Genomic DNA, 14,502 nt, shown 5'->3' with positions numbered 1-14,502 from the left:
CATAATCACTTTTAAAAAGATATCCTTGTTCGCTTAATAAGTAGGTATCTTATCACAATATAATATAACTACCTATAGACTAGAGTAGATAATTTTTGAAACAAAAAAAAATCGCAGTCGGATGAAACCACAGGATGAAACCCATTAGAAAAGGAGCGGAATATGATAAAAATCTTAATAAAAATGTAAAGAGCGAGCCCGGTCGGCGGCCTCCGGCCAGTTCAACTGGCCCAGTTGCCGCGTAACCAGCGTAGCGATAGTACGTATTTATGTCAACGTATTTATTCTCGTACACAGTAGTTTTAAGTTTTAACCGACTTCAAAAAAAAGAGGAGGTTATCAATTCGGCCGGTATATTTTTTTTATGTATGTACACCGATTACTCCGAGGTTTCTGAACCGGTTTACGTAATTTTTTTTTTTTTGATGCGGAATGGTGTGGAATTGGTCCCATAAATTTTATTCGGATAAGCCCAGTAGTTTTTATTTTATGAGCATTTTTGTCTGGTCTCGATGGCTTAATTGAAATGTAGCAAGTGACTTTGATTCATTTCCAGGTAACCGATTGAGCTGAAATTTTGTATACGCATGTAAATTGGATAGCGATGAAACATTATTATGAGATAGAGCTGATTTGATGATGGAATCGGAAGGTGGCCATAGGAACTTAGTAATATATTGACTCAACTTAATCGAGTTTGAGCTCGTTTGATTACTAATATTATAAAGAGGAAAGGTTTGTAGGTACATATGTATGGTTTTCACTTTTCACGCATAAACTACTAAACCGATTACAATGAAATTTAGCACACATATAGAGGGTAACTTGGATTAACACATAGGATAGGTTTATCCCGGAAATCCAACGAGATTGGGAACTATGCGGGACAAGAGCACAGACTACAACCGTTTCTTCGAAATCCATGTTGATAAATGCAGAAAATTTTAAAGAAAAAGTTGCGTTGCTGTCGCTTTCGTGAGCGCATCGTTCAAAACTTTGCGAGGAGACAGCGACAGAGACAAAATAGTTGCCGGGCAACTAAGTTGCTCGTGCGCGCTCGCTCTTCGGAAAAATAAATTACGGTCAATCCGAGTTCGGGAAGCGGGAGGACTCTATATCTTCTCTTGTATGGGCTTTTCGGTAATATTTCAAAAGAAAAATAAATATCTGTTCTAAGTTTAATATTTTACAGCATATTCAAAAGCAAAATGATGTCGATAAAAACATTTCAGGTAGTTCGAGAAGTGTGCCTGATTTAGTAAAAGCTAATTTTCACACTGTTTGTATGCATTTCCTGAGAACATTTACTATGGTGGTGTTTATTTTTTATACACCATATGAAAGTAGAGATTTCAATGAATAAAAGGCACCCCAAGGTTTTGAAAAAAGCTGATATTTTGACGGGTGACTTTTCGATTGAAAATTAGGTTGTTTTTTTGGTATTAATTCAAAATAAGGCGAAAAAATAAATATTTTCAATCAAATAAATTACAGTGTATTTGGGACATAATAAAGTAAGTTTCCACCAAATTTCGTAGAAAAAAAATAAATTTTGAAGTAGATAAAAATAAAAGACCAAAAACTTGGTTTTTTGAATTTTTCACCTAAATTTTGAGGTTATGTGAAAAAATTGTGAATACAAAAGTTGTAGAACTTTTAATTACCTACAACTTTGCCATTGAACTTTTTTCTATAGGACTTGTAGTTTTGTCGGAAATCAGGAGAAACCATTTTTTTCTCTTAAAAGCTCCCCCCTCCCACTTCCCGAACTCGGATTGACCGTAATTTATTTTTCCTTTTATTTTCATCACATTCCCCTCCTTTTCTAATGGGTTTCATCCGACTGCAATTTTTTTTTTATCTTTTCATTATTTTTAAAGGCTTCTACCCCAGTCTACTAAGTGTATACTTAAGTATAACTATAATATGAGTTTATAGAATGAATTTGAAAGAAAGAAAACTGAATTTATAGTTATACATTTTTATTACATAGGTAGGATTAAGGATATCACTGATACTATGTATTTACAAATTTTTCGTTGACAATTTAATAGGCTATGCTATAGAACAGCATAATAGTAGAAAAATTGTATAAAGACAAAGAGTAGATAGTTAATTAGAAATTTTACAGACATGGAGTAAATGATACAGTTTCCAAATTACGCTCGCATTATTAAGTTAGCACCTGTTATTGACATTATCACTGTTGTGTTTATAGATATCTAATGAAATATCTTAAAAATTAATTGTTTCCAATTTTATCCACCTCTCCGCTCGGGCAGCAAACTCCAGCATAACTGCAAAAATTCAAGCAAAAATTGAAACAATATGAGTTAAATAAATAATTATTAATTCCCTTAAAAAAGGAAAGGTTTACAATTCAGCTGTATTTTTTTTTGGGGTTTATACCTCAGAACTTTCGACTAGATAAACCCATTTTGATAATTCTCTTTTTCTTTGCGAGCCTTGCTTGTAGTTCGAATTATTTTTGTTTTAGTTCTGACAGTCTGAGGGCGGTTTAGCTTTTTATTAATAACAAGCTTCCGCCCGCGACTCCGTCCGCGCGGAAAAATTAAGATTAATTTTTTTCTACGTATTTTTCCGGGATAAAAAGTATCATATTTTATGCCCAGGATAATAAGGTATAATTATACCAAGTTTCATCGAAATCGAACCGTTAGTTTTCACGTGATGCCTTCACATACAGACAGACAGACAGACAGACAAAAAATTTTTTATCACATATTTGGGTTTGGTATCGATCCAGTAACACCCCTACTATTTATTTTTTCAATATTTTCAATGTACAGAATTGACCCTTCTACAGATTTATTATATGTGTATAGATAATTATTTATTTGACTGTTTTGAATAATTGCGTAAATGTATGAAATGTATGTAAGCATATAGTTAGGAATATTAAAGCGGAACTTAAAAGAGATAATATACGTACCCGTCGCCAACAATGCAGTAGAGTTCAACGTACTGAACAGAACTGATTGGTTTGGCTGAACGACAGCGTGTCACATAAACACAGACACCCGTAGAAGCGTCCGTAGATTTTCCACATTGTGCATCGCCTCCACTTGTAGTGGGGACCTGTAGGTAATAATATAAATAGAAATAAGTCATCTAATTTTGATTCCATTCGAATCTATTCCATTCCATTAGGATTTTCTTTACGGTGGTGACATATCCATTATCCGTGCACACGATTCATAGAGCTTATTATGTCCGGATGGAAAAAAATTGAGATAAATTTGAATTTACATTGTTATTTATTTTTACTTATCATTTATTGACTATCTAACATTAGAGGATTTGCACTCACCATTGTGGCTTTAGTTATTTTTAGGTTCACTTGTGTACCATTGACCATTAACTCCAGCATATCTGTGGTAACGTTGATGAGGTCTTGAGCCCAAGGATATTCATCTAAATTATATTGGTTCAATGGCGATAAAGGAGGAGTGCTGAATGTTGTTGATGCGTATTCAAATCGCTCAGCTGTGGAACATTCATAATAAAATCATTATTCTTCATAATTAAACAGATTTGTAGGTATAGAATTTAACATTTTTTCAAAATTGTAATAGTTGATAATTGGCTTGGCGATAGCATGTTGTTATATACAGCAGATCCATCACGGTACCTACACGTACACCGTAATTCAATGACCAAGAAAGTAAATATGTATTATGAACTCAGACAAAACGAACGATATGAATTAATAATAGTCCCTTCTGGGCTTAAATAAAACTCATATGATTATTATAAATTATTTTTTAATATTCAATTTGTATTTTCGTTATACTGTCGCGATCAGTTAAAACTACAACAATAGGTACTTCGTTGCCCGTTTATTCACCACTGATTTCACTAATATAATTGCGTGAACATTTCAGTTTAAACGTGTTTCAGGAAGTGCTTAAAACTGAAAATAAAATTAGGGATTCCCTAATCATGCATCTAACTACGTGGGGCATTCATCATTCAAGGAAGGGGGTGAATCACGTTGGGGAGAGATAGGTTACGAAAAAATATATAGTTTTTAAACTACCTAGTAAGATATCATGATTTACTTACTCAAATTTGGAACACAACAACTTTATTTTCTTTTTAAATTACGTAGTTATTTGTCGACGTAGACATGTCCGTGTTTTATATAATATAGGTACCTACTAGCTTACCGCCCGCGGCTTCGCCCGTTTTGTCTAAAACCTAATAAATTATATACTAAAACCTTCCTTTTGAATCACTATCTATTAAAAAAAACCGCATCAAAATCCGTTGCGTAGTTTTAAAGATTTAAAAATAGGTACAAAGGTACATAGGGACAGAGAAAGCGACTTTGTTTTATACTATGTAGTGATGTATATGTGTACCTACAAAATATTAGACGATGTTTACCTATACTTGGCTGCATCGGCGACATTTGCAGCATCGGGTATCCGAAAAAATCTAAAAATGTGGATACATAATTAAATATTATGTAGTTAGTTAATAACAACAATAAAATTACGATTTATAAACGAAAGGTACCAATATGTTATGTACAAGAAAATAGAATATACAACATTAAATGAACAAGATAAGAACTACAATAGGCGTATGCGTCATCACTATCAGTCATCACAATGTATTATACATATTATAGTAGTGCTCATCTCTTGAAGCAGTAATAATTCCTTTGTAGGAAAGCGATGGCGCTAGAGGGTCGGCTAGCGCCGTCACTTTCTCACGTTGGAGTAAGACTGCTTTAAGACGTACGGGTAAACCCCTGGATGCTTAATAGACAATAAGTTATAATCTAGGCATATGTGATTGTATTTACCTTCTGAATATGATGTGGACAAATGTGATAATTTAGGAAAAACTGAAAACAGTAGTGGAATTTTATTGCTTTTAAATCAATTAATTTTATTTTAATTTTAAACAATTATCAAGAAATACAACTCAAGCTACTAAAGTCTAAAGTAATCGAATCAATAAAAATTGAATAAATTCATAAGGCAGATAAATTAATATAGAGAACCAAATATTTACCACTTCGATGAGAGTTCAAGCTCAACGGTGCCATACCTGAAAATGTAGATCAGTCAATCTTTATTACAATATTCTTAAAGATAAAGTAGGGCAAAAATAATAAAGGCTTAAAATATTCGTTGCTCGTGGTTCAATAAAAATATGTATGTATCTCACAAATTTTCTGTGTTTTAACTATGTTTTTTGGTTTCTAAATATGTATTATGTATGTTTTTAATTATTTTATTAAATACATCCGATAGTTGGATACATACATATATATAAAGGTATAAGAATAATATAATATTCGATAAACAGTATAAAACACCCTTTTGGGTTAAATAAAATAAATTTAAATAAAATCAGTTTACACTTCACATTGAACATAAAACCGACCGAATTAAACCACAAACATGCATTCATGCATTTTTAAACCATAGCTCTAAACGTTATACCCTTATACTCATAGAACAGTAAATATATGCATTCAGAACAACACAAGAATTATACCACCTACCTAGCCGTAGACATCCCTAGACACGGTAAGAAGAGGAACATCTCATTCTGTCACCACCGATTCTATCACTTAATATATGGAAGCAGACATTTCGCGCAACACTTATTGGCTGTCGGTAAATACATCACGTAGGTACGAGGCAGGAGATGAGGTCCGGTCTTAAAAATGTCACCAAGAAAAAAAAGAGAAAATACACCATTGTGACTCATAATGCGAAGCATTAGAGAGTGCTCTACGATCGAAAAATTTGTTTTGCCTTGGTTCCGCAACTATTTAAATTATTATACTTACGATTGGTACCTAATCCACTTAATATCCCAAATCTGCACATGATTTTATAGATAATAATTTAATGGAGATTAATACTGTCAAGATGGTTTCCAGGATAATGGTGTAATTAAGTAGGTACACTAATAGCCTTTATATGTGAAACATGCTATCGCCAATGTTGTTAAGTTCATACATTTCACTTATAATGGTAATCCCTTATTTAATCGTTATTAATCCTGTACAATGCACATGCTTACCATAATCTAGATCTTCTTCTTCAAATGCATCTGCTACCGGTTGAAACGAAGGTGCGCCAGGTGGACCTAACGATATAAAATCATGCCAAATAAGTACGTACATGCGTTATCTTAACAAGCATAATATGCATATGTATTATATATGTGCAAATTTTACATCATTCATTGCAAACAATTATTAATTATAATTTAAGTAAATTCGTACAAGCAAATAAGGGTGCCATACGCCAGCTTTCATTATAAAGGATGCAACGGGCTCTTGTATTCAAGTAATAATAAAAGAATTGTCTATATAACGTGCTTTTCTGATTTAATTGTTACTATAAATAAGAATATTTACCGTATAGAGATTGATATGAAGCCGGTCGAGATAAGGTTAGGGAAGACATGAATTGACCCGATAGAGCTGCAATAAAAAGAGGATTTCAGAAGCTTTTCAATAGTTATTTAGGCTTAAAAATAACTTAGTTTTAAATATATATAAGGAGAAAAAAAGTACTTACGGATAATACTATTTTGCGGGCCATTATTATCTGCGAAATCAAAACCTGAAAAATCATGCAAAAATAAATACTTAAGTACATTGAAATAATTAATAATAAATAATCTTATAAGATTTTATTTTATTCATAACTAGCGGTCCGCCCCGGCTTCGCCCGTGGTACATGTTTACGTTTTCTCTACATAAGAACCATCCTCGTACTTCAAGGAATATAATAAAAAAAGAAATATCGAAATCGGTTCAGCCGTTCTCTAGTTATGCGCTTACCAACACATTTTGCGATTCATTTTTATATATATATAGAAGATTAAGGATAGTTTTACAATAACTAAATTTATTACATCTAGTCCATCCAGTAGATTACAATGAAATCTAAATTTATTTTGTCTGCAAATTGTAAAGATTTGCCCAAGGTGGCAACAAACTAACGGAATAAAGATTTTGGTTTGATACAGAATCCAATACTTGAATAGTTTATACTTTAACGGTAGTTAAACTAACTACCTATAAGCCAAAATTTAAGAAACATTACTTGGTTTTAAATCCACGGATTCGGCGTTAACGGCAGATTTAGTAGCATTGGGTTTAACTACAACCAGCGAAGTCAAGGGTGTTACGAACTCGTACTGGAAAAAAAATATAATTAGCATAAATCATCAACGATAATTATAAAAAGTCACATGAAAGATTTCAAATTCCAATGCAAATTTGAAATTACCTTCAGAGCTATTTGCAAAGCTTTCTTTTCTGGTGTATTTTCCGCCTTTATGTCTGCATCGGAGATTTCTTTTTCATCCAACAATTGTTTGATAGTGAGATATGCCCACAAACGTTCTAGCGGCATGTATTCATTCTTACCACGTGAAACGGGGATTTTATGCATTATTTCGTATTTTTTCTGTAACCAATTTAAAATGTTCTGAGAACAGTCACATTTCATTATGTAGGTACTTACTAGAAACTAGAATCACCCAGTGTTCTCCAGTAGACTCTTTGTAACGATTCTCACTTGCGTTATACATATTATTACTCTCCGCAACTATTACGAGGAAATATACAATTGTAACGCGACATTTTAATGTGAAAATAACAATGTACCAGTTCGTGGAAAATAACAGTTCAATACTTAGGAGAATAAAGGATTCCGCTTTCATTAAAAATCATGAAAATATTGAAAAAATTGACCATAAATAATTAAAAAAACATCATCTCTAATTTATGTAACAATATAACGTACCCTACTAGGTCCATCGGAGACTCCGCAGATACCTATGATGTGTGTATCGATCTCTGACACGTCTTCAGCGACACGGCCCGCCACCACCACTTCTGATCCATCATACACTGCGCGGAACTTGCTACGAGTTAGAGAACCCTCCTTAATCTGAAAGATATACACATTATTTTTTTGCACTTGTCCATTTATTTTTCTTGTCTATAAAATAATGCAATCGGGCAGTCTTGTCAAGCACATCGCATACATATTATTATGAATCGTGAGAAAGTGCATAGGTAATTTCCTAAGAAATATACCTATATGTGCGAATAAAATGTCTAATAAAATAATTTCTATGTTGACTTACTTGATCTTTGGGATATGTGAATTTAACGTTGGATAGAAGCGGCGACGACACCTGTTGGTAGAAATCGCGCAGCTGTAAAGCTGCATCAGCTGCTTCATAAATATGTCTCATGAAACCCTCATTCTTTAAAGATAATTTGCGTAAGAAACTGCGGTCAGCGTCTTCGCCTGTAAAAGTAATAATGCTTATATGTAGTTATATGTAGTCGTAGTGTTTTTTGAAGGTCGCACTTTTGAGTTCGTCTGTTACGAACTTTTACATATAACAAACTTATATGTAAAAAATATACACGTATAAAAATAAAATGTGTATGTAACAAAATGTAATAAAAATTACTAAATTCTTACCGAAAGCGAGTGAAAATATAGAAGCCTTCTTCTCCCCAAAGTTCTTTTCAGAAAGGTGAGTTAGGATGCGAGCTGTATTGGTCTCTCCCTCAGTCGGATCTCCGTCCGTCAAGAAAATAATTATGGGTTCCAAATCTGCAGTCATTTATATTATTTTAATGTATTACAAAATATTTAAAGTACTTTAGAATACATTTATTGTAACATCATTCGATAAAACCGCGCACTTACTATGTTGCTCTAATTAAATAAACTACATATTATGTTGCTCGAATTGTTGTGTGCGGTACTGCGGTATAACCTTCCTATAACCTATACAATAGATAACTAGGTATATCTAATTATTATTCTACTGAATTGTTTTATAAATACAATCTTAACAATAATAATATTATGTGTAGTTACCATTTTTATCAGTATCAACGGGGTCAACTACATCTTTTTCTTCGGTGACCGTAGTTGTTGGCGAGGAAGTGGTTGCAGCAACTTCCGTTGTGTTTTCTTTCACTTCCCAATTTACCCCTTTTCGAATTAAGTCAATAGCTACACTAAGAGCGCTATTTATATTTGTACCTAAAAATAACATAAATTATTTTAATAAGCAATATTTTGAAGTAACTAGTGATCCCAAAAGTTCCCAAAAGACTGATAGTTTCTTAGGTAGCGTTAGTAATTTACTTTTGGAATTTGGTAAATTTTTGGTATTTTGCCTTCCTTTACTTACATATCACTTTTCATGCATATTTCAAAGCAAACACAGAGATAATTAATAAATATATTTCGTAGGTAAATTACCGCCGTATGCTTGCAATCGTGAAACAATCACTTTAGCTTTTATAATATTTTCAGCTGTAGCTTCTGACGGTGGCACTAGGGTCGGCGGCTCGTAGCGGTAGTTGTAGTAAGTGTGACTTTCATTTTTTGGTTGAAGAGCTTCTTGCAAGCTATGAACCTATATCCAGAAAAAGTAATCTCGCCTATATTATATATCTATCATAAAATTCAATACAAAAATACATCAACGTGTCCTAGCAACACCACGAAAGCTGTATAATATGTCCATAAAGAGGACACTAGCCTAGATATTTTATTATTATAAAATACGTTTTCATCGTAGGTCATTGCCATTAAAACCCGTTATCAGTAATTTATAGATAAATATGTATATATATATTTATATTTTATATCCATAAAAAAGGTAAATTGTTGCATCAAGCTTCGTTAAAATTTGTAGGTACTTAATTAAGCTAGATGCAATAATAATATGACATGATATTAATGATAACATACATTTTGCATCAATGAATTATTGGTAAATTCTTATTATTATGTTTGTTTGTATTATTAATAACTTACCACGACATTCGAATTGAACTCAATAATACTAAAATAGTCTCCAGGATTAAGCTTGTCCAAGATAGTTTGCATCGCTTCACGTAACTGCTCTATCTTCCTCCCCATCATAGAGCCAGATGTATCGAGAACGAAAACTGCGTGTTTTTTAAGAGGAGGAAGTGAACTGGGAGCTAAGAAGTGAACGAAATAGCCATCGTTAACCTATAATGAAAGATATTTTTATTTAAATTTTCGTAATGTTTCCCAATTAAATTGAAATTATTAGATATCATTCTTACCAAAACTTCACCGTTCTTTGTACGATCTACATCATACTGCACTACAAATTGGCCAATTGTTCCTTCTTCTTTCTTTTCTTCTTCAGGTCTTCTGCCATAATAGTAAGGTCTGTTGGAAGCAGATTCCTTCGACTTAGCCTGGTTTTGAAAATAAGTATTTTAATATAATAATATTCATAATAATCTTTAAGCACCCGGAACCTTTCATAACGTACCGAATATATTTCCATAAGTCGTTTTTGTTCCTCAAGATTTGGTTTAAACGTTATAGTGGCTTCCCGGTCATCGTGAGCTCTGTCTATGAGAGCTATGGGATTTTCTGTAAATAATGTTATAGTTTAGGTATTATGTTGATTCCGGTTACAATGATTTCTTATAAACTTTATTATCTACTCACGTGCATCTTGCTCAGTTGCGTCGATTTCATTACCGGTTCTAACTTCTGGCACTCTCAATTTGGTAATCTTCTCTGTCTCGCGGATATGAACTGTCACCTTCATTTTCGGTACTAAAGCACCTGGATGCAGATTGATATCGTGGTTGTATACGCCATTACGACGAACAAGTAATTCTTCGTAAGTTAGGTTGAAGACTGCTGTTGTATTTGGTTCAACATTTACTGACACCATAAAATGATTTGAATCTCTTGCTCTGAAATTAGTCAAAGTTTAAAATCTATGAGAAAAAACAAAATCCTTTCTCATGTTTGTTTTACTCGAGTAGGTAAGTATAATAATGGGCCTATAATTTCTAATGGATATATATGGCTTTTTAACAGAAAATATAATGTATAAAATATTACTTTGCAGATATATGTGCCGCCCCGAAGCCCTGAGACACAGCCTCATTGTAAATTTGTTTTGCTTCTTCCTTCTCCTTAACATATGCCTTATAAGACTTTCCATCTAAGGTCCTACAAATTTAAAAAAATATATTAAAAAAGTAAATTAACTAGTTAAAATATTAATTTGTATGTTTCTTGTTAAAATATTAATTTGTATGCTTCTCTTTACATACATAACAAATCCACTGATAAACGCCGTTTCCGGGAGAAGCATGCGGAAGAAGGCCTCCTGTGCTCGTCTGGCTCGGTTCCGAACCGTTGTGACCACGGACGTGTGAGCATATCGTAGTGCTATTTCTGAGTGAACTCGCATTTCTGTTAACTTTATTGGAACTATGGGCTCTTCTGTTGTTGGCTCTTCCGATATCACTTCAGTAGGAGTTGTATTCTATAATAAAAGGTTATCAACACTAAGTAAATTTTCATAAATCTACTGCAATAAAAACACATCGAAAATAAAAGTATGAACGTATATATAATTACATAACTTATCAGAAGTACATATGTTAGGTATTATTTTACAAACAAATAATAATTTATTTGAAAACCTAGTCAAATAAATAATATTAAGAAAAAGTAAAAAAAGTAATTAGGTACGACTGAAATGTGAACTGTAACCACATAATATTATCACATATTATTTAACAAAAAAATGTAGGTATAGCTAATATAATTAACTAAGTAAACAGTTACTTAATGAAATTTATTTTAGATAATTTGTTTTATATTAGTTATGAACATAAATTAATATAATACTCTTTGGCAGTGATGGCTCAGTGGTGAGTAGGCTCGGACTTCGAATCGACAAGTCCAGGAAATAAGTTGTTTAATTTTTTTTAATTTATCAAATCGTTAGGAAACCGACATATTGAAAAACAAAAGTTCGACGACATGTGATAGCTGCCAACCCGCACTTGTCCTGCGTGGTATCCACCATAATTATGTATGACCTCATACTGAGCCCTCATAGGCTCGTGTATTATCGCTCCTGCATTGGGAACATACAATATGAGCTTATAATGATGATAATATTATAAAAAAAATATTTTTACTTACCTCATCTTCAGATCTAGCTATTACTAGCGTTTCCTGAGTAGAGACTGCAGCAGAAGTAGCCGCCGCTATTAGTGCCGCCAAGCACAATAACATGCTTTTCCTTCGCATGATTGATATAGATTCCTTTTGAAAGTTAGGATCCATTAAAATGTGTTCAAAGTGGGTAACATTAAACTAAAATATTTTATATGTAATTGTCAAAATATAAATATAGCGTAAGTATTTACAAGATAACGAGCTCATGAAGTAGCCAAAGATGTACTTAATTTGCCGATACGGTTGGACATTATTTAGATTTTAGGCGATTAACTAAAAATAAAAGCCCGTTTAAAATAATGTTCTGGCTATAGCATATTTAAATAGTTTAACAACCCTATAGTTACTACCAGCATGCAGCGTCTATGCTCGCATGATTCTAGGAACCGAATAGAGTGATTCAAATACGCATTGCTGATGATTAATTCCCATCAGCAATGCGTATTTGAATCAAAAGTTTTGAGTGAAAGTTACATAATATGTAGGATTACTTAAGTAACTCTTTGGCACACTCTTTGTTCCAGACAAAAATTATATTGTAAAATCGCTCAGCTAGGACGTGAAAGAAATAACAACAAAAATAATCAAAGAAACACAGGTTCGCATTCATAATATTAGTAAAGATAATGGATCTTAGGTATAACTATAGGTAACCACAAGTTTAGATTTACTCTGAGACAAATTTTTACTTTCTCTTTCTATATTAGAAATTAGAATAATAATATATTCAATGGCTAACTTTGTAAATGATTAGATAAAAATATTTGTGTTATTATATTTAGAATAACTTGTTTTTGTTGCTGTTGATTACATTTGGTGATTCTTAGAATACTAAATAAGTACATTTATATATGTTATGTTTTGGAACTATCGCCATTTTCAAGTTAAATAGCGATATCGTGACCTGCCTTGACCTTGGTATTTCCATATATTGCAAGATTCATCTGTAATTATTATTTTGATTAACTAAATTAATTGATTCGGTATTTTGATAGGGATTTTTTTTATATTAGATATTTTTTCGCAGACACAAACTTAGGTACCTATTATTTAACTAAATTTAAAAAATGCTACCAAACTTAGTACTTACGTTAAAAACATTTAAAAATTATAGGTTTTATAAATTTATTTTATAAATAGTTACTCAAACTTTAGATATGAAATTTCAGCAATTATGGAATATTAACAAATTTAATTGCGAATGGCTAGAACAACAACTAAGCATAATCACACAAAACGATATAACCAGTTGAGCTTGTATATTGAAGAAGAATAGGTCATTCACATAGTAGGTATACATACATATTCCAGATTGGAAACCTGGTAGATTACACCACACGGATTTTTAAAGATAAACAATGTTATGTAACTATTGTTTATATACTTTAGAGTTGAACTTTAACGCGATATTCTTAATATTTATACTAGTTATAGTGATATATCTGTGATAATACCAATCAGAAATTAAATACCAAAATATTAGCTAAAGTATAACGATTTACCGGCTACTGAAAGTTATTATTGTTACGTGCATGGAAGTATACTCACTGATTTGTTTACGCTCAACGAGATGATTGCCTCAATTGAAAAACGTTCCTTAGAAGTATAGACCTCTACTTATTTCTCTGATAACGGGCGTGCGTTCGGCCCGTCCACCGTCGCGGAACTCGTTGCGACAACAATCACGTTTGCTTATATATATCTACGTGCATATTTTAATATCATCGCTAACTCTCGCCTCTGCAGTACGCAATACTATTTTTTATGCATTTATTACCACTTATTGTGATCATAGTTACCGGTTTGATCTTCAAAATTTTATATTTTTAATTGAGGAAAATATTATCATGGTGTATAACCTACCAACTAGGCATGTACCTATATAATTTTCTTAGAAAAAGACGTCTATAAAGTAGTAATATATGAATATGATGTGTCAGTTATGTTATGGTCAAAGCCCGATACACAGTCTCTTCACGAAAAGATTATCCTAGGTTTGGCAAAAGCCATGGCCATTCTCGATATATTTTTTAATTTCGCCCTTTGAATGAAGTATTTTTTAGTCAAACCTAGGACCTCCTAACTTATCAGTCAAACATCGAAAGGAAATTATTATGTTTCGGTTTTGGCCTAGTCAATCCTAGATGCGACTACAAAACTCGGTCCAACGTGGCATTCAAATCAATGCCTCACCATGTCAGAAGTGAGACTGGAAAATACCTACATGTCGACATAAAAATTGATTTTATTTTTTTCTATAGTCTTCAATAAAAAGAGAGTACTGAGTGATTAGAGATGTACTTGTCTTTACTGCAAAGATTTTTTATTCATGTCTCATCTAGACACATTTGCCCACATTAAAAAAATATAATCTAGCGCCACTTTAAGAATAATAACGGTTGTAAAAAGATCGGTTCCACAAAGGAAGGTC

At 32.5% G+C, this 14,502-nt stretch overlaps 1 protein-coding gene across 5 annotated transcripts; it reads right to left on the bottom strand.

Annotated features, from left to right (window-relative positions):
* Positions 1–1,965: 1,965 nt before the first annotated feature.
* Positions 1,966–13,763, bottom strand: LOC149909637 (inter-alpha-trypsin inhibitor heavy chain H4-like). 5 transcript variants are annotated; one of them, XM_090119685.1, is made up of 24 exons: positions 13,620–13,763; positions 12,036–12,158; positions 11,153–11,367; positions 10,938–11,048; positions 10,533–10,786; positions 10,351–10,454; positions 10,136–10,273; positions 9,858–10,058; positions 9,297–9,453; positions 8,907–9,074; positions 8,502–8,636; positions 8,155–8,321; positions 7,809–7,955; positions 7,290–7,469; positions 7,104–7,197; positions 6,573–6,617; positions 6,410–6,475; positions 6,070–6,135; positions 5,047–5,082; positions 4,835–4,876; positions 4,411–4,461; positions 3,332–3,507; positions 2,954–3,099; positions 1,966–2,297 (listed from the first exon to the last, which is right to left on the bottom strand). In XM_090119685.1, exons 2-24 carry the CDS (start codon positions 12,141–12,143, stop codon positions 2,243–2,245), a joined length of 2,862 nt encoding a protein of 953 aa, XP_089975811.1. In that variant the 5' UTR covers positions 12,144–12,158; positions 13,620–13,763; the 3' UTR covers positions 1,966–2,242. The 5 variants fall into 5 exon arrangements, with proteins under 5 accessions (XP_089975811.1, XP_089975812.1, XP_089975813.1 ...); XM_090119686.1 differs by lacking the exon at positions 4,835–4,876; XM_090119687.1 differs by lacking the exon at positions 6,070–6,135.
* Positions 13,764–14,502: the final 739 nt, after the last annotated feature.

The sequence above is a fragment of the Colias eurytheme genome, chromosome 3 (genome assembly GCF_061535395.1).
Source record: "Colias eurytheme isolate Ceu_HAF_F1 chromosome 3, ilColEury1 Martin Lab GWU primary, whole genome shotgun sequence".
Lineage (NCBI taxonomy): Eukaryota > Metazoa > Arthropoda > Insecta > Lepidoptera > Pieridae > Colias > Colias eurytheme.
The sequence above is the reverse complement of the archived record's forward strand: the minus strand, read 5'-3'. Positions and strand labels throughout refer to the sequence as shown.